Source organism: Dreissena polymorpha, chromosome 1 (genome assembly GCF_020536995.1).
Source record: "Dreissena polymorpha isolate Duluth1 chromosome 1, UMN_Dpol_1.0, whole genome shotgun sequence".
Classification (NCBI taxonomy): Eukaryota; Metazoa; Mollusca; class Bivalvia; order Myida; family Dreissenidae; genus Dreissena; species Dreissena polymorpha.
Genome location: NC_068355.1, coordinates 208574501 through 208595568, shown reverse-complemented (window position 1 = coordinate 208595568; position 21068 = coordinate 208574501). Strand labels below are relative to the sequence as shown.

General features: G+C 32.1%; 1 protein-coding gene across 1 annotated transcript in view; it reads left to right on the top strand.

Annotated features, from left to right (window-relative positions):
* LOC127866104 (uncharacterized) overlaps positions 1 to 21068 on the top strand; it is a gene marked incomplete at its 5' end in the record, with an annotated part of 53247 nt that overhangs the window by 16150 nt on the left and 16029 nt on the right. The window contains one exon of the mRNA XM_052406515.1: positions 15597 to 15772. Within this exon, the coding sequence (XP_052262475.1) occupies positions 15597 to 15772 (176 nt within the window). The remainder of the gene's footprint in view (positions 1 to 15596; positions 15773 to 21068) is intronic.

The following is a 21068-nucleotide window of genomic DNA, read 5'->3' as shown; positions in this document are numbered from 1 at the left end:
CATACGTCAGGGATGTAGTCGTCCGGCATTTTTTTTTTATTAGTATTTTCATTTTCAACAAAATCGGGCAGATCCAAAGTATGAGAGTTCAAGTCACCAAACACAATTATTTAAATCACTGTCTCGTTGTTGGATTGAATATCAATAATACATTGTGCCCATTTCAGTAAAAAGTACAATATTGTGACAATTAAAATATACGTTCATTTGTAATAAGTGTATTCACTCAACGGGTAAAATTTCCCTGAATATTTAATTACGCACACCGCAGATTGGCCTTCTCAACCCCGTCCTAGTTTTTTTACACCGCATGACACTGGGTGTATGTCCAGCTATATTTTTTTTATTTGAAATTATAATTGTGTAATTGTCTATTTTGTTCAGCCATAACCAATACAACTGGTCACAATATTGTATAAAACATTTATTAAAACTCATTTAAATATGTTTACCAGCGGTGCAGAGTACCAATTTCCATAAAGATAGGAAATATAAGATATATTTTCGGAATTCGTTTTTCTACTTGCACATGCAGTGTGAACACAAAAATATTAAAAGTCTGATACGTTTTATACACTTGCATAGATTTTGTTTGTTTCTGCATTAGTTCTCATGGCTTTTGAACGTATGATCAACATGTCATAAAACTTGACGGACATACTTTCAATTGAGAATTGCAAACTATTTTACATGCATTCAATATTTCGTCGCTATGACTGCGAAACGTCGAATAATAAGTTGCAAGAAATCCGTGTATACGGGCTGTTTTGGCATTTTTGTTCTTCTTAAACATTTCTGTCATTCTGAATGAATAGTATTGTACCGTAAAGTGAAAATTGTGTGTTTAAATCTTATTTATTTCGCAGAAATTTGATTATCTCCGGATAATATCTTGAATATCCTATAAATCCATACATCGACTTATTATTGATTTGGCTTGGATTTGAGGAACGCTGTAATGAGAAAGGTAAATGCTATTGACCATCTTTACATTATAATGAAAGTAAATATTACTATATAAGTTTGTTTCATTTATATGGTTGTGGTATATAATCAGACGTTTTTCCTGTTTTATGTAGTAATTTTAGTATGGTATACATGCAAATCGGCTCCGAAGAGTTTTTTCGAAAGTTGAATTGTTTAGTATCAAATGCGAAATTTTCTTGTTTTCCTTTGTATATCTGACTATTTATTGATTGAATATGGCGACCAATTTTGTTTTTCTGTTCGGCAATATTGTGATTGATCTCACGTTTCTGATAATATTTTGTAGTGATCATAATAATTATATTGAGCAACTAATGTATAACACTGAGAAAGCATGGCTTTAAACAAATTGAATTAATAGTAAACACAGTTAAAGGTCGAATTTATTAGGTAGAATTCGAAGCAGCAATATTTGCTTTAAATGCGATTAATGCGATTTATTGTTGACGCATGTCAACTGGCACGCCTTAAGCCCTATTTCAGACAAGCCAACACATAGCAACACATCTTTTTACAATTATTTTTACAAGACGTAATAGTAATTGTCTTGAATACAAAATAAGCATCTGGCCCTTCGCCGCTCAGCAAAAAAACGGAGCTGGGTATTTGATTAAACAATAAATAAAAAAATCAATAAATCTATAGATCAATACATCAGTAAATCAATAAATCAATAAATCAATATAACAATAAATCAATATATCATTAGATCAATAAACTAATAAGTCAATAAGTCAATAAAGAAATAAATAAATAAAGCAATACATCAATAAAGTTATAAAAAAATACGGCATATTCAAGTTGGTTGTTCATTAATGCTGCACGAAGGAACTGGATAGACAAACAATAAGAAGTATGTGGAATGTATATTATTTAACACACTTACATGTAAAATGATTTTACGGGATTACAGTTTCGTCTATGGAGATATTTGTTTAGTTGAAAATTTCAGTTTCGTATTCATTGTTAAAACTATTATTTTGATTTAAAAGTGAATGGTATCCAAAGTTATATAGTACGGAGTATTTCATGTTAAATAAATGGTTTATGTTTGGTTTGGTATATGTTATGTTATTCATTAAGTTAACAAATGCGAGTTCGTCATATGGTGTAAGTAATGAATAAGGAAATTGTTGTGTATAATATATATACATACAGTATCTTTTTCGCGGCTGAAAAGGGAAAACGAATTGGTTAATTATTTCATACATGTTTTTAGATTTTACCAGTCTTGAAAACGAATTGTATTTAAATTGCATTGGACAATAATGAATATACAAATATTTCACAATTTTGCTTAGAATGAAGGAACAATTAGGTCTTTATACCATGGTGATTACTACACTTATTAAAATTATTGATACTTCTTTAACTTCAATATTTCCTTCCTTTAATTTGTCAGTGTTGTGTGTTGCACATACATCCATTTCACATGTTTAAACTTAACGAGGAATGAACCTAGCGTTAAAATACATCACTTACTATTATACAGTTTGGTATCTTGGTTAATGTTCGAGAGATAAAATGATAATGTGGATGCATTACATATGTTTAGTAAATATATTAAACTGTGCATACATTCGTAGCATTTCGCTTTATTTCGTATATGACTGTCTGTCCGAACATTTCCATAAATGAGTTTTGAACTACAAAATTGTACACAAAAGGGTAAAATTAAAGTCCTATGTGGTATAGAGATAGAGCGTTGATTTTGATCATAAGAGGTCCCTGGTTCGAATCCCGAAATCTATACAGATTTGATTCATATTCTATATTACAATGACATTAGATCTCCGATATAAAAGTGTTGTTGATTGATATATTGCATGAATATTTGTATAATGTTAACACAAAAAAATGTGGAAAGTCGCTTTATTTACGTTGTTACACGTCATGAAAAACCCATTGCAAATTACACGTTTTGTGTTACTTATTTCATCCTGATTTGTGTAGGCAAACATATTCTTAACTTGGCTGCTGAAGAAATAATTTGTAGCATTACCTTAATGAGTGTACGTCGAGATCAAAATGGTATTATCTCAATCACGGAGCTAAATAAGTAATTAAGTAAACGAAAACGGCGCAATTTAAATGCTGCACATAACAGGTTCGAACATGGGATACCAAGCGCAAAATCCTATGCGTGTAACCTATGTATATTTATCGTTTTATTGTAAATTTTAAAATTTTTTTAATATAAACATTCGATTATTATTTAATATGATATCAAACTTAGCGGCCAAAATGGAACAAAAATATAATAGGGCTTATATTTAATATTATCATTTTGGTAAAAAGTTTACTTCAAAGTGTTACTGATTATAAAACCAATGACTTAAGGTTAGCTGGTAAATTCTAAAACACCAATACATTCTTTCTTCTTAAAATAACGCGTGTCTGTGTTTCTAAAAAGTAAGTGTTTACAGTAAAGACGACCAATGAAGCAAAAACTTTCGAATAGGTTGTGGATATATTGTCCGCGTAACAACAGGCAGGCTACTGGTTCGATCACCATTATGGGGAAGTTCTTTCGATCTTTGGATCCCCAAAATTCAAATTTGCTCGATGAGCATGGAATAAAAACATGTATTTGGTTTCGGATGGTTTATAGAGAAATGTCAGTGAAATCAAACCGATATTTCACTGTTTCAAATATAAAAAAACAGTGAAAATTATCGATATTTTCCTCCTTTGTTACTGTGAAAAGACGTCATTTTTTACGAAATGACCTCATTATTCCAGCGAAATTATCTAGTTAAGCTGTGTTACAATGTGAATAAAATGTGAATTAGACAATACAGGTAAAATAAAATTTGTTTCATTTGGTACGCCACTCGTGAAAATATTATTTTCTATGATCACTCGTGTATTAAAATCGAAATTCCACTGAATCCAACAAATATCCTTTTATATAACATGTTGTAAAAGGTTATGTTATACCGCCTTTAAGTACCTTTATGCGCAGACTTTCCAGGTTAAGTATATAATTACACATTTATAATACAACATTTTTCTTCTATAAATCGTTCAATACATGCATATATTAATTTGATTTGGCGTATAGGGTGATGTATTCAAAATTATGTCAGTACTTTGTTGGTACAACATTGTTGGATAACTTCAAGATTTGCTGTCCAACCATATATGTGATTTAGAATTATAAACTGTCACCTCTTATTGCATGCAGGTATATATAGCGATAGATAGATAGATATGCGTCGCTGTCTAACCCATTGTTTACTTCTTTTAATATCCCATGAAATGTTAATTCAATTCCCAAGACGTTTTCAAGAATGAAGTGGATCCCGTCTTTGATAAAGCACGTTAAATGTCAAACATGTTCATTTCCTATTAAAGTAACGTTACGAATTTTGACGGCATGTGACTTCACCAGCGTGATAGCTGGCTTTTTACTATACAGCATGGATTATCCTGGAAAAACTCTTTTTTGGGATAATTGTAACAGAAACATTGTCACTGTACGTTAACAACCTATAAGCCGAGTCATTATATGAAACACCATACACCCACCCACCAAAACAATTGCTTAAAAAGGTACTTGTATTTTAACTGATCATTGTATCGAAGACTATCCTTTATAACATATCAACAGTTTACCAAAATTGCATCACCGGATTTTTTTTGAAGATAGCGTCCAAGATTGCAGCCAAAACATATTTATGATGATAACTATGTGACTATCCACTTACATTTCGTTATGTTGGTGTCTACACTTCACATACATATTATACATATTACGAAGGGGCAAATACAAAATTAAAATAGAAAACAAATTTGTTAGTATATCACCTAACAGAGAAAAACCAACATGGCGCCAAAATGACCGCTAACACATTGACCACAAGTGCATAATGAATGACTCAAATGCGATGTTTATTTTTTTTTAATTGCACAGTAAGTAGTTGTTCAGGTTTTGTTTTGAATATGTATGTCCAGTAAAACATTGCATACAATATTATTATATAAAACTCAAGCGTTATAAACAAATTTGGTTGCAAAGCATAGTTTTAGTTCCTTAAAAAATACAAGGCAATCCAGTCGAAATTTTGAAAACCATACATACTGCGTTCTATTCGGTTGTAAGGTTGAATTGAACAATGACAAATTAGCTGGGCACGTACTGACCAATTTTAGAGACAATTTTAGGGGACTGTGATTCCCGATCAGAATATGTGCAGATTTACTGTCAAGGGCCGGATTGAATACTATTTACGAGATGTACATGCAGCAAACGGGCTTTAATTGTCATTCATGTAGTGAACATATTCGATCATTTTAATCTTTTGAAATAGATTTTCAAAATACCGCCTATATCAAACGCTGAAAATCTGATTGTACTATAGATTAAGATAAGTACCAAGCATTTCAGAAGACATGTTATTACACAGTAAGAATCAACTTACTATTACGTCTTTGAGAGAAATAATGAAAGGGTACCTTTGCAATTCTGATTCGGAAAAGTATGACAATTACAGTTTTAAAAAGCATTTTTAAACACGCTTCAATGTCGTTAATTTTCCTAAAGGATAAGGTTTGGACGATATTGTTACGATGAGGGAGCAAACATCGCAAATATTGAGATCATTTTACAAGCAAAAGTGTATGGAATTAGATGAAGAGTCACATAAACGTGCTATAATTGAAACCACTTCAAGATTAATCAAAAGTGCTATTAAATCTGAGGCTATTACATTGACGAATCCGTGTCTGATAAATGATAATTTAGCTCGGGTCAGCTCAATCATTTCCTCTGACAAGTATTTGGACAAAACTGGATACATTATTATGAAGACAGACAGACAGACAGACATACATACAGACAGACAGACAGGGAAAACATACATACATAATAAATATATTAAGTAGAAAGGTACTAAAATAAATAATTATTTTTCAAAACAACATGAGTATCAAAGTTATAGTGAACAAACTGTTCAGCTTATATATTACGGTCTATTAAACATATTATTTAAAATATAAAACTTCGTTCAAATATTCTTCAATAAGAATGTGACCGGTTCATTATTTTATTTAGCCGCGCAAAGTGACGAGATATAGACTTGCGTAGGAATATGTTGGAATGTATAATGTATAGGTAATCTACACGTATATTTATGTTCAGAGTTATGTGGCACAGTTTTGTCAATGTGAAATGATTTTGTACCACTATTGCTTATTCGGTCAAAGGATGAAATAAGGAACTAGTTCCTTTTTTCTTGTCGAAATGTGGTCGTGAAAAAAGGAACTGTGTAACTGCATTGAACCCGAAGTATGCTGAAAATCATTTTTGTTATTCATTCGAAGAACAGGAACGGGAGTATTACTAAAACAATTATGTTCGAAAAAAAAATACAATAAGAACGCATACCATACCGAAATTACGGTATGTTTTCGGACACTTAAAAATAATAATTGTGTTTCTTGTATGAAAACTTAGAAACAAAAAATATTCACAAAATACAGGTGTCCGAAAACTTAGAGTCGAAAATTGAAGTGTCAGAAAATAGCGTCACTTGTATCTAAGACTACTTGTAAAAGCACGCTCTTGTAAAATACCATGCCGTATAGCATAACTTACAGTTATATATGTATGCACTGCATTTTATTTAATTTTAAATGCTTGTTTTATTTGACAGAAAGTTACTACAAGGTTGTACTTTGACCAACGAGTTCAAAGATAGCAAGTGATGTACCGATACTCGCTAGTATGAACGCAATAAAAAAAATATGAATTATTTGTTTGTTCATTTCCGATAGTTGTTGTCAAACACCTTCCATTGTTCGTAAAACTTGCAAAAGGCTGCATCACACTTTGAAGCGTTTAGTATTTATCAGTTATTTTACCGAGAAGGGTAGTGCCATTGCGGTAGATAATTGAACTGTTAATTGGCACTACCCCTGATAATTGGAATAACGCTTATGCTATCGGGCAAAACCATTGTTTAATACCGGTTTACAAGGTCATTTACCCAATAACGCAAATGTAATGGTACGTTGCCCTCAGGCTTGCACTTGCCATATTTTATGATGTTAATCTGGTTGTAAAACCCCATGATCGAAGTATCATTAGATATCGAAAACAGAACCGAATTTTGGTAAAATAGCGCTGTAAAATATACTGTCCGAAAACTTAGAAACATTATTTATGGACGAAAACTCGTGTGTCCGAAAATTTAGAGTCCCGAAAAATAATTATTTTTGCTAAAAAAGGGGTGTTCGAAAATTTAGAGTTACCGACAACATAGAGTAATTACGGTATTGTGCATAATTGTTTGTTACAGATTCGTACATATGAATTAAATATATGTTAGACTTTAATGTATCATATTTTGGTCAGCACAGGGAATAAGGAACTGTTTCCGTTTCCTTTATTTAAACGGAGAAAATACTCTAAGCCGTTACAGTATACTTAAGTGATTTTAAGTATTTTGGTATTTATAAAAAAAAAAACGTTTACAATGTTTTGTGTTATTCTACATATATGTTTATTGAGAAATTTAAGAAGTCCGTTCTTATTCGTTATAAGGTGGGAACAGTTATTAAATTGTCTCACTTTGTTGTGGTATGGTTTTGGCAATATTAATAACATGCTCAAATATTGTTGAATGTTTCGCAAAGGATAGTACAAATTAGATGTTTTATTTTATTAGCACGTGTACTTTTACCATATGTTTTAGTTCAGGGTGAAAATAGCAAATGAAAGTAAACAAATACAGGTTCCTTGAAAATGTGTATAAACGACTTTAATTTATTATTGATATAGAGGACTTTCACAATACAGCACATCATGGAACCACATTGGTCTTATCACTTCGTGTCGTTGTCTAATAAACATGTATTAATCTCAAATTATTTGTGGAGAGAGATTATAAGGGTAGCTTGATCGCTATATCAAATACTAAATCACAATGATTGTTGCTATTTTCTACTAAAATATAATTGTCAGTGCGTACATTATATATATTATAAATATTTATCTGAAGGTGTATGCTAATATTTGTATATCAACCGATCATTAATAACAATTGCACGAGAACCCATTTTGGATGACGTGTTAAATTGCATTCAAACATAATTTTAAATATTTTATGATCGCATTTACAAATTAAAATTGTTGATTGTCTGGATTCGGGAAAGTAACGGAATGATCAGTTAATTGGTTGAATGGTATCACTTTAAAACGTGTGGATTATTTTTGATGCAACATATTAAACAAATTAAGATTGCTTTATTGAGTAGATATTTCATCGACAATTTAAGACAAAACCACCTTTTGATTTCAATTAATATTCGGATATACCATTATTTTCTATGGTTACAGCAATCTGATCAGTGTTAAAAGTAGCCCTTCAGCCTGATCACGGTTATCAATACTGAAACTTTGTCAAAGGCTTTCTTTTATCAGCTACTTTCATTATCTTAGTTTTACTTGGCATTATCACATTGATTATTATCCACATCCTTATCTCGCACAGCTTGGGAGCATATTGATCAGCATAGTGATCATTGTTATATTGCACACCATGACTACAACCATTATAACAAAAATCGCCATTATCTTTATCAGCTTCAGTACTATTATCGCCAATACACCCTACATCATCATTTTTTTAATGAAAAGTACTATAGCTATTGCGAATATGCAAAGAACAGCAACATGATTTAGTACAGTGCTTAGCTCTTAACAGTTTATTCATTGATGTACTGATATATTCAATACACATGCTTTTATTTTCTACAGCGATAACCGTAGTCATGTATACATATTAAACCGTTTTCACTACATTTAAAGAAAAAAGTTGAAAATAGAATAAATGGTTCAACGTATGTGCATACACTTGTTTAAGGTACCGATATTGTAAAGTACAATAATTCTAAAGATCCGAATGTGTTTTATGCAAATAAACTAAACTAAATGGAAACACGCACACACTCATCCGAAGTTACTTAAATAAATAAAGTAAAGTCACATGTACATATTGTGTTTTACAAAATGCATTTCCTTTATTTATAAACATATCTTATCTAAAAAGATCAATATACAATGGCAGTACATTCAAAAAGCGAACAGCAGGCAGGTATACTTGTTATTAAGCAGGGGCTCGTTGAAGATACATGTTGTAATTATAATGTCTTACCACTTACAGTATTTATGTTTTGTTTGTATTATCAGTAAACGTCATAAGTTTTCGTATTATTCAAATCAACACCGGAAACATTTCAAATTGTGTGCCTGTATTGTTTGAATGTTACGTCAAATGGCAATGTTTGGTTTTACTTCAGGCTGCTGGGAAACAACAGATTAGGCACTATTCCTCGGGCAGCGTTAAGAGGCTTGACTCAACTAAAACAACTGTGAGTTTAACTAGACGCATGATTTGTATTTAAATACATACCGCTCAGCTGGCCATGTATATCTGTGCAAGTCCAATGTATGCTTGAACGAATGATATACCTTTATTTATTGTTGTTCCTTTGTTATATGATTGCTTTCTGGTAAGAATGTTTTTTATCCATGAAACTATAACATCATGCGATGTTGCTACATGTCATATTTGAAAAAAGGTACCTGTTAGTCTTTCCCATATAAAGGCATACAAATGCATTTTAAACAATGCATAGCTTATTTAAAATAACTTGATTAAGTGTTTCTTATTAGTATAGGTATCGCTTTAGTTAACGTTGTTTTTGTTTAAAGAGTTTATCGGGAAACGGTATCGAATCCATTGACGCCGGTGTATTTGAAGGAGTGCCAAACCTAATTAATTTGTAAGCGTTTTTAGACTGGTAATAAAGTACACATTACTAATAACAAGTGTATTGAACAATGTATTCAGAAGGCAAAAAGCCCAAGTTGACATATTAAGCATTCAGTGTTTGCATAAATAGTTTATGATATAAAAAAGCAATAATATATTTTATTAAAACAATACATTAATGTATTATTTAATACTAGTTGCTTATATTAACAGCTATCGATGGTGTATATGCAAGTAGATATATGTGATATTTTCAGATTCTAATGCAGCTTATATATTGCAACCATATAATAAATATATTAGAAGGTACATATGTTAGGTCTTCGTGCGAAATAATACAGTAATCTTGTGTATTAACCACAATAACCAACTTTCGTTAATATGTAATGGTACATGTTGAGAGTTATATGACAATAACACAATTGCTTTCGTACATTAAGTTATCCTACAGTTAGCTGTATTTAAATTCATGTCAATAATAGCTCATTCATGTAACACTAGCATTAGCATTAGGCTCTGGTCAAATTACAAGATGTAATAAAACTGATAATATAACACAAATTAATAGTAAACACAGTTTTAGGTCGAATTTATCAGCTTGACATCGATTCAGCCCTGTTTGTCTTTAATGCATTTATAACGCATGTCAACTGGCCGTGGTGTTTGTCACGCTTAAAGCCCTATTTCAGCCAAGCCAACAAATAGCAACACATATTTTTAGATTTTTTTTGCAAAACGTAATAGTGATTGTCTTGAATACACAATAAGGATCTGGTTCCTCGCTCCTCAGCAAAATAAAAACGGAGCTGAGTATTTGATTCACCAATAAATCAATAACTCTATAAATCTATAAATCAATAAATGTGGCTGGGAACGCGATTTTGACTATTCTGGCCAAAAAATGTATTTTTAAGTATAGTACATATTATGAAGGTGCGACATCTTAATAATCAAAATCCGAAATTTGAGTATCAAATTCCTAAAAATGACGAAGTTGTGCCTTTTTTGTATATCATGCCACAAACGCGAAAAGCGCTGTTTTGTATTAAATGACTTTTCAATTCAAGGAGTATCATTACATGTTATGCTGTTACCATTTTGAAGAATTAAATACAAACATAACACCCGAATCATCAAAATAAGTTCTGGACTGATATGTAACATGGTTATCATATTCATAATATTTATAATGTATTCACATTTTCTGGCAATAGCCTGTATTTTGAAATTGAACATTCTGTATATCTTCCAGCATTACACATAAAATAATAACTGCTCATGATACAATGTGTACTTTTCATCTGTTTTTGGTTCAACGATAGATCAAATTAATGAGACAACATTAATTAAGTTAACAGTTGCTATGGAAACTGTAAATTGTCAATTGCATATGCATTATATGTGTTATCAACTATGTATTTATAGTAAACATATTGACAAACTTAGCATAAAGGCAGATAGAATACAGTATTGCATATGAACGGGTTCAAACACATCCTTTACAGCTTAAACAAAAATAAAGCAATAAGCACTACATATTATGTCACACGTCACCGTAGATTGAACTTAACACAACAAAATGTTGTTTAACGTTATAGAAATAATATATACATAACATGAACACATACATTTACATCACATATCTTGGTTTCAATATAAACTACAACAGTATAAGTGATATTTTAGAACACATAACATATTATATAAAAAAGTAAAAACTCCTGCTGCTGGAGCAGTATTGAATTCTCATTATATACAATTAGTTGGTCATTTATTTAAGGCAAGGCAGGTGACCAATTGCCAAAACAACACAAAACAGCACACTACAAAACAACATACATAACAAATAAATGAATAAAGCTGGGGTCACCGCATCGGAACGGTCAATGCAAAGCATTGGGGGTTCAAACCGGTTTTAGAGCGCTCAACTTCACACTTGGCCCAGCAAGAGTCATGATACATTTAAGTGTAAATAAAATGTAACCTCATAGCAGTGTAACTCAAATTAAACAATAATAAAAGGGAATACATGCAATGAAGTGTATTTATTATGCTGTAAAAAATATTGTATAGTGAATATTACTATGAGAAAGTTAATTATCATCATCATCATCATCAACATCATCATCATTACCATCGTTTTAATCTGTTTACAATACTTTTTATAGTACGTAATATTAATCGGTTTGAATGCAAAATGGGGATCTGGTTCCTCGTTTCTCATACAGCGGCAAAAAATGAAACTGGACAATTTATTAACAATCAATACATCAATAAATCAATACATCGATAAATTAATAAATTAATAAATCGATAAATCACTAAATTAATTAATCAATAGGTCAATAAATTCATACATAAATCAATTTGTTGGAATGCATATTTTATTATATTAACAACACAAATTGTTCTAATTCTGAAGTAACGTTTTATACACGTTCAATTATTAATCAAGTTCAAAACAAAAGCACTCCTCATTTTGCTATAATAAAAAATACGGTATATTCAAAATTATTATCCATTAGTTCTGCAAGAAAGAACTGGATAAACCAATGATGAGAAGTATTTGGAATGTGTATTCTTTAGCACACTAACATGTTACATGATTTACACGGGCAGCTGTCTCGTAAATGAAAAATATTGTCTTAGTATTAAATTCCAGTTTCTTACAAATAAAGAAATGACTTATTACACTTAGTTTGATAGTGAATGATAATAATATGTATGTATCACAATGAATTGCATGTGAAATAAATGGAATATGATTGGTATATATTATGTTATTGTTCAATTAACAATTATCAGTTCGTTATATCGTTCGAATAGTGCATAAGGCAAGGTTTGTGTTAAATACTGTTTGGCACTGTCTGTACATGTTAACAAAGTCGTATAGTTTGAAAAGTCAGTTCTTTATTCGGTTAGAATAAGGAAAAATTCGTTATTCATTTTAAGCCGCGATAAAGAAACTGCTGCTTATATAAATATAAATGAGTAGTTATATGATAGATAAATATATTTGATATGAATTTCTTATATTTCACGATTATCATAGTAAGTTTTATTTTCGATTGTTTCATGATTCATGATTATCATAGTAAGTTTAGTACCATGCAATCTTTTTTGAATTTCTTATAAAAATGTTGTTTCATTTTTCAACAATATTTTGAAAATGAATGGTCATGTAATCGCACTGTACAAACACTTACATACAATAATACCATAATTTTGCTTAAAATAAAGTAGCAGATAGGTGTTAATACCATAGTGTTTATTACAATGAATAAAATTATTGATAATGCTTTCGGTCCGTCTGTCCTTCAAACATATGTTTAATAAATGTCTCAAACTGTAAATAACTGTGTTTTATTTCGCATTATTTCGTACATGATCGTTGTCCGAACATGTTCCATGAATCGGTGTAGAACTCTTCTCAAGTACACTAAAAAGCCTCTGTTGTGTAGAAATATGTTGTTCTCATTAGACGTTTTTGGGTTCGAATCCCAAAGTCAAATTTTCTTTTAAAGATCTCTAGTAAAATGACTTTGGACTATTCAAAATTTAAAGTGTCGTTTAAAAATACAAATCGTGATTTTTTACTTACACAAAGTATTAGCGAGTCGCTTTTTTATTCTGTTTTAAGTTATGACAAACCTATTTAAAATATCAAGTTTTAGTTGGCTTATTCCCTCCTGATTTGCGTAGGTAAAAATATTGTTTCTTAAACTGTGAGATGCTTATAATATATCAATAACCTTTTATTATTCAAACAAGTGTATGTATGATTGACTATTTCAATGTGAAAACTATGTACTTTTGATTAGCATAGCTTAAGTGAGCAAGATGAAAGGTTTGATATTGGGTTATTCGGGCCCGATTAGTTTCCTTTACAATTGATGGACTGCATATTTCAAAATTGTGAGCAGTTTTTGACATTTCAATGTGAACTACGATATTTTATAAGGTAATGCAACACAATTTTTTGAAAATATACTTCATTCTATTTTTAACCTCGGACAAATTATATTAAATGTACACGTTCAAACATAGTTCCTTTTCCCGAATAAAAAAAACCTAAATGACTTGTTACTTGAGATTGATATTTCTTCTGGTTTTCAGAGGAAAATAACACAACTTTTGTGCATGAACGTCTTTATTCGGCTTGTAACATCGTATTTACTATTTACATCCAATACTAATGAATTTGTGGATGCATATTAACCACACATGTCTTGCTTTTTCAATAGTTATATTCATAAGAGTGTATGTTCTTATTAATGTTTTGAAAAAAGGAAACAAAAAGATTGATGGTTGTAAACTTGGAATGTTTAAGACAACTTAGATGTACGGTAATGTTTTCTGTAACGTTCATTTTAATGCATAATACCATACCCCTAGGCAATACGCGACGAAATAATAGGAAAATCAGAGTGCCGTATTGCCAGGGTTAAAACCTTAAATGTATTTTGAGGACTGTAGTTCTGTTTGCAGAACGTGTACGTGGATGTGCTTCAGTGTAACTCATATAATTGCATTCATATGTGCAAATTGATGTACTAACAATCATGTCGCGACAAGCTTTGACATATAACTATTTTATTTATGAAATATATAGTATCCAATTAAGGAATTTTTAAAAAACGAAGTCCCAATTGTTTATGGTGTGTGTGTTATTTATCAGCGCGTGTACTACATATCAAGAGAACATTTGTAAATTGACGTCAGGCCTACACACTTTATGATTATACTATTTTATGTGACCGGTGCAATTGTGAGTTCAAGCACTACTAGTAATCTTCAGATAAAAATAATGTTACATGCAAATCAAAACAGTTCTAGCATATTATAACTAAAAAACTTGTGTGATACCTCATATTTTTGTCATTTGCGACAGAAAATAAAAAACTCATTTCCTAGAGCAAACTTTTGTTAAATTATATTTCAAGAAAATTGTTATTTATAAAATGGAAACAATATTAAATACAAACATCAATACTCTGGAATAAAATCAAATCAGTACATTGATATGTGAAGACCTGTTTGTATTTCGAAATACAAATTACAATGTCCACCCAAAATAGTTCACCAACTTTTCTGGATAATATCATTCAATTAATAATTTCTACATAAAGTTAGTAAGTTAGTCAGTAAGTTCATTTTCGAATTATATTAATGAATAAAGTGATAGTTTGAAACAGAAACAGAAACAATAATGCGATATACACGAATGCATCGAGTATATATTTCATGCTGTTTTACTATATTATCATATTTAGAATGGAATGTTTTTAAATTTAACTGAATCAAGCAAAAACAGTTCAATGGTTAATAAATAAATGAAGTATGCTTCCATTAACATTCTTTGTTTTATAACATGTTTTTGTGTTTATTCACAAATCTCATCTTTAAATATAATTATTATAATGCAGTGCTTTTTGCATATGCAGCAAACAGGTCTATATTTTATTTTTATTTAGGGCTCGCTTGATGTTCTGTTAATCTACCCGGGAAACCTGTGAAATGTGTTCTCTTGTTTTGATTAAATGTTCAATCACAGGGCGTCATTTGTTGTCACATTTACAATGGTTCACAATTCCCATGTATTGTTTAGTAAAAAGAGGATACACACTTAATAGTTATTATACCGATACTACACCAACAATTATTTCATGAGTTAAACAATCATTGAATTTCTGTCAAGTGATTGTGAAGTTCCAACAATGAAGCTAAAACAGTCACAAACAATTGTTTTCTTACAAATTCAAGTGCAATTGTTTAAAGGTAGTAAATATGTAGGTAACAGTTTCATATAAAAATATATTGTCTTGCCAGTCATCTCGAAAACAATCCGCTCGTCTGCGACTGCCAGCTGCGATGGCTCATTGTGACAGTTCAGGCCGGCGTCTCCAATCTCACAGTAAAGGAAGCAGTGTGTAGTGAACCCGTGCACCTGAAGGGGCGTGGCATACGCGAAGTCACCCAAGCGGATCTCAACTGCAGCACGCACGGTATGTTCATCGTTTTAACATTAAAGTCACACGCTCATCTGAGCATATTGTGTAAATGATGAATTGCTTTGTCACAATTCGCCTGTCATGCTTCGCCTTCGTATATCGTGAGTAGTCCTTGGTAACACTAGAGGCCACATCATTTCAAATATTTATGAAACGTATTCAGATTTTGTTTTCCAAAAAGTTATCTCTGCTAATCTTATGCATGGTTCCAGTCCGTTGAAAAACATGGCAACCAGAGAGCTGGTTCGTTTTTAATAACGTACTTTAGAGAAACCTGTTACACTGTAGGGTTAGCGTTTTAGTTTCATTCCACTTTGTAGGAACATTTGTTCTAAGGTTATCTTCGCTGACTTTGAAAACGGTTGTGGTCTGTTGACAAACGTGGCCTCCAGATGACAGGGCAGTCTCTTTGATATGACTTTAGTAAATCTAATAAATATTGAAACACTCACTGTTTTTAATCTGAATGAAACATGGTAGGTGTATGTATTCTAAAGATCTTGGCCGTGTTTTAAAAAGTGATTATGGTCCGTTGACAAACATGGCCGCCAGGTTCACGGGCAGGTTTATTATATGTATATTGTAGCTAGAGCTATACCTCGTTAACATGGTATAATTCACATTTTAGTCCAACCTTTATTTAACCTGGCCATAATGGTTTTTGTTTAAGATATCTAGACATATTTAGGAAAAGGTTCCGGTCCGTTGAAAAACATGGCCTCAAGGGAGCGAGGCAGTATCCCTTTAATGGCTATAGTGAAACCTTGTTTACACTGAAGACGTCCATTTGTTGGTCCACTACTCATTACACTTGATCAGAAAATGTGTTATATTGGTATCTGGGCAGAGTTTAAACATGGTTCTGCCGCACTGAAAAACATGGCCACACGGGGTCGCGTCAGTTTTGTATATGGCTTTATTAAAACATTATTAAAACTATTGATGTAAAAATTACAGTCCAATATTCACGAAATATTTGTTAGATCAGTTGTTCTAATGAATTGATTGGTCGATATCTTAAATAGTTCCGGTTCCTTGCAAAATATTTCCGCCATGCGGCGGGTTAGTATGCTTTATATGGCTAAAGTAAAAAAGTTTACGTTCTTATGGCTACATTTATTGGTAAGAACATTTGTCAGAAAAATACCTCAGTTACACATGTCCTAGTATGGCTGACATAACTGGCACAACATAAATGAAATGCGGTAATGCAAATGTTGCGATGTTATTTTGACGGAGTCAACACACTCTCGCATGTAGGTAATTTTGAACGATGTCGCGAGTATGCTTGAAATGAAATCGATATGGATTTAATCGACTTTCCTCTTCAAACAAACACACTTTTTTGGTAAGTTCTAATATTACCATTTTTCAGAAAATTTCAAATACAAGAGTATCAATCGTATTAAAAATATCATACGAATAATTAAGTAGCGCAATCATTTAAACAACAAAATAAAATTGCCTGTTAGAATGTGCCACCTCCACATCTTAATATATAACAGCCACAACTATATGTTATATTTTTTATAAAAATACATTTTGGTTTGTCTCAGTAAGGCATTCCTTTTTTTGTCTTAAGCGCGACTTGAAATGGCATGTATTTAAGCATAATTCTCATGGGGGGAGGCTTGATGATTACGTGTTGTCCATCTTCCGTCAGTCGCAAGACGTTGTGATAATCACATGTCGTCCATTACATACACGTTCTTCACAACAATACAAACCTTAAATGATTTATACACTTATTCGGGTAACACACGATTTTTCAAAAAGCTCGTGTGTCAAGACCGTCCAGAAATCGATTTAAATCGGTTAGAAAGCGAACATTTGACATGTGCGCGTGTGGGAATTTGAAATACAAGACTTATTTATTTAGATCTTAAAGTGATCTTGTACTCAAAGAGTTAATGACATTAAAGTTTTGGATGTCAAAGGTTGCTCAATAAAACTGTGATGTTAAAAGCCTTGCTGTTGAACTATTGAATTCCGTGTTTACAGTGGAAGTTGTGTGGTGGTTAGGTAATATATAATCTGAATGCACAGTATATTCAGGAATTGTAAGAGAAACTAGATTTGCTTGTGAGATTAGTGTTGCTGTACATGCTGTGTTTGTTTTTTTGATGGCGTGTTCAGACTTCGAATGTGCTTTTGATGACGTCGACAATATGGCTGAACATCGTTGAAGTTGTTTTTCAGTTACTGACGAATAGTTCAAGATGGACTGAACATTCTTATGACCTGTAATAGCCATACTTTATGTGGGAGGAACTTCATGGCCTCGCAGCTTCTGGACAAGATGTTTTCGCGCAGACTGGTTTGTGTAACGTTTGCCCTCAGGAAATTTTGCTACCACCGACATGTTTTTGAGCATCTTTCCTCGATTGACCTCTCAAAGGCGCTGTCTCAAAAAACACTGACTAGAACAACCATCTTTGGTACGCGGCGCTAGGTAAAAATGGATCATCGTCTTTTGAGAATCCATCTGGTCGCTTTGCCGAATAAGCCTTGTACATGGCAATTGGGTCACGAGGAGAATTTACCCCAAACACCTTGGGGTTGACCTTCCTTTAGTCGACCAGATTCTCACCAGTGCGAGTTTTTGTCTGCCTCTCATGAAACTCTTTGCATTCATCACCCTCTGCAGTGGTTCTCAGCCTCACATCTCCCCATCTAAATATAAGGTATGCTATGTGTTTTGTGTTATGATAAAAATCTTTTGTTCTATTATTGCTTTTTTAAATTGATCTTTTCACGCTTTGGTAAATTGACAAAATTGAAAAAAGTTGTTTCAGATTCGTAAGTTTTCGTTTTAGTTATGATATTTGTGAGGAAACAGTAATACTGAACATTAACCATGCTCTAATATAGCCATTATATGCATCTTTTGACGATTTTAAAACCTAAAAATTATAAAGCGATGCAACGCAAAACGATTGAATAATTTGGAGAGTTCTGTTTTTGTCGTTAAATTTTGTGAAACTACGAAGATTGCTTATATAAGGTATAAAATACGTCATGAATGTGTACTCGGCGGAATAGCTCAGTAGGCTAAAGCGTTTTTACTTCAGGACTCCAGGTGTCACTGGTTCGAAACCTGCTCCGGGCAATATTCTTTTCCTTTTTTTAATTTTTTTCTTGATTTTTTACTGGAGCTTTTACGATCCAATGTTTACATTTATCAATATAAAGCATTTAATGAATAAGCTAAAAAAATGCCAAAATCTGTGAAAAGGCCCCTTTAAATTTAAAAATAAAAAAATACACAAAAATACACACAAAAATGAAAAAACAACATGTTTTTTCCAGTTTTGTGAAGCGGCCTTGCCACCCCATTCTGTGACATAATGAGTCGCGAAATGTTCAAAATAAAAAAAAAAGTCGCGAAATTGTTAAAATTGTGAAAATGTGAGTCGAGAACTTTCTATAATTGTGAAAATTTGAGTTGCGAACTTTTTTAAAATTGTGAAAATTTGAGTAGCGATTGTAATAAATTTGTAAAAACGGCCATTATCACAGAAGAAAAAAACTCCGAACAGTGCAACTTTAATAGTTATGGCTTCCATAAATTAAAATGTTGCTTTTTATTATTTGAATGGCGCGCCTTTAAACAGGTCTGTCAGTACAATATCAACTGTTCGCTAGAGTTCTTTCAGCTACCATTTTAATACTATATTGATAATATGGGTAAATTAATTTAGATGACGTTGTCTACAAATTTGAATTTGCAAACTGTTAAAAGCTCAACAATTTAAAAGTTTGTCAATTTTACTGACAATGGACTCTGACAATGGACAGCGAAACCCTTGTAAATCATTTGTCACACTACCAGTATCATAAATTAATAATTTTATTTGGATTTTGTATCGAAAATTTTATTTATTAAAAAAATAGTAGGTTTAATAATAAAAAACATGTAATTGACCTATCACTAATGATTGAAACAATTCATTTTGATAAAATAGAGTTACCCACCTCAAATTGTGTTATTCAGTTGTCCCTCTTAAGCCAAAGTGGAGACTGTTATTAAGCCACATTGTGTTTAGCAGGGAACATGGAGTGTGTGGACCAAGCCAAGCAGTTTCCCATATCTGGTCTATGTCCTCACCGTGAGAGGTTCAGCTTCTCCCGGTTGCTTTAGCCGTGTATACAGCAATTTTCAACTGTTCGATAATGTGAAGGTATGCATTTAATATGTAGTGTTCTGCCTTACATTACAAACATCCATCGGACAACTAAAATAGCTTTGTTTGTTTTAACATTTCATTAAATAATCCAGTCAACTATACTTATGTGTGTTATTTACATGTTAAAAACAAGTAGAAGTACAGAATATATGCTAGTAATTGCCCCCTACTGGTTTCACCGTAGGGGCCTAATTGTTTGCGCTCTGTGTGTCTGTCAGTCCGTCAGTCTGTGAGTCTGTCACACTTTTCTGGATCCTGCGATAACTTCCAAAGTTCTTCATATTTTTCATGAAACTTAAAACATTGATAGATGGCAATATGGCTATAATGCACGTCATTTCATTGTGTGCTTACGTCAAAAATTCTGGTTGCTATGGCAACAAATATATAAAAGAAATCTTACAATGGTGGAGCCGGTAGGGGACATATATTGCTTGGCAATAGTCTTGTTAGAAATGCTATTAATAATTCCAATAGTTTATGCAATTTTTGGATAGGTTTTGCATTTATTGGATAAACTTACTTTCATTTTTTATATAATTATGTATTAAGAACAGACGTAAACCTCGCTGTTTAGACTTTTCTTTTTTGCATTGAAGGTTTAACGAGTCAGCGCGAAGTCTGTTCCGGAACCGGACATAAAGCTGTGTGGAAAACGATGACGACGGAAATACCGATTCAATAACCTTAAAAAGCCTCTCAATGAACTCGGTTCATAGTCCGACCCATCCGTTTAGTTAGAGAGAGGATGCATCTTGTCACATAATGATCTAACTGATCAACGGGAACTTCATGTATTTGATTTGTTTTGCCTTTTTGTGCAAGATATCTGCGAAATTTGTTGATATCAGCAAATGCTTTTTTGCTGTTTTTATTTTCTTGGTCAGTGATACATTTATTGACATGTTCAATGTAAACATCCTTAAACTCATTGCTTTTGGAAGTTTCTTGCCTGATTGAATCCTCATCTATGGGAATGTTCTCATAAGCTAGTTTGTCAGTAGCAGGTTTTACCAGTTCATGGTCAAAATCAAACAACACTCTGGCATCAAACCCAAACTTTGCCTGAAAGTCTTCATATGAAATTTCAACAACATCTTGTG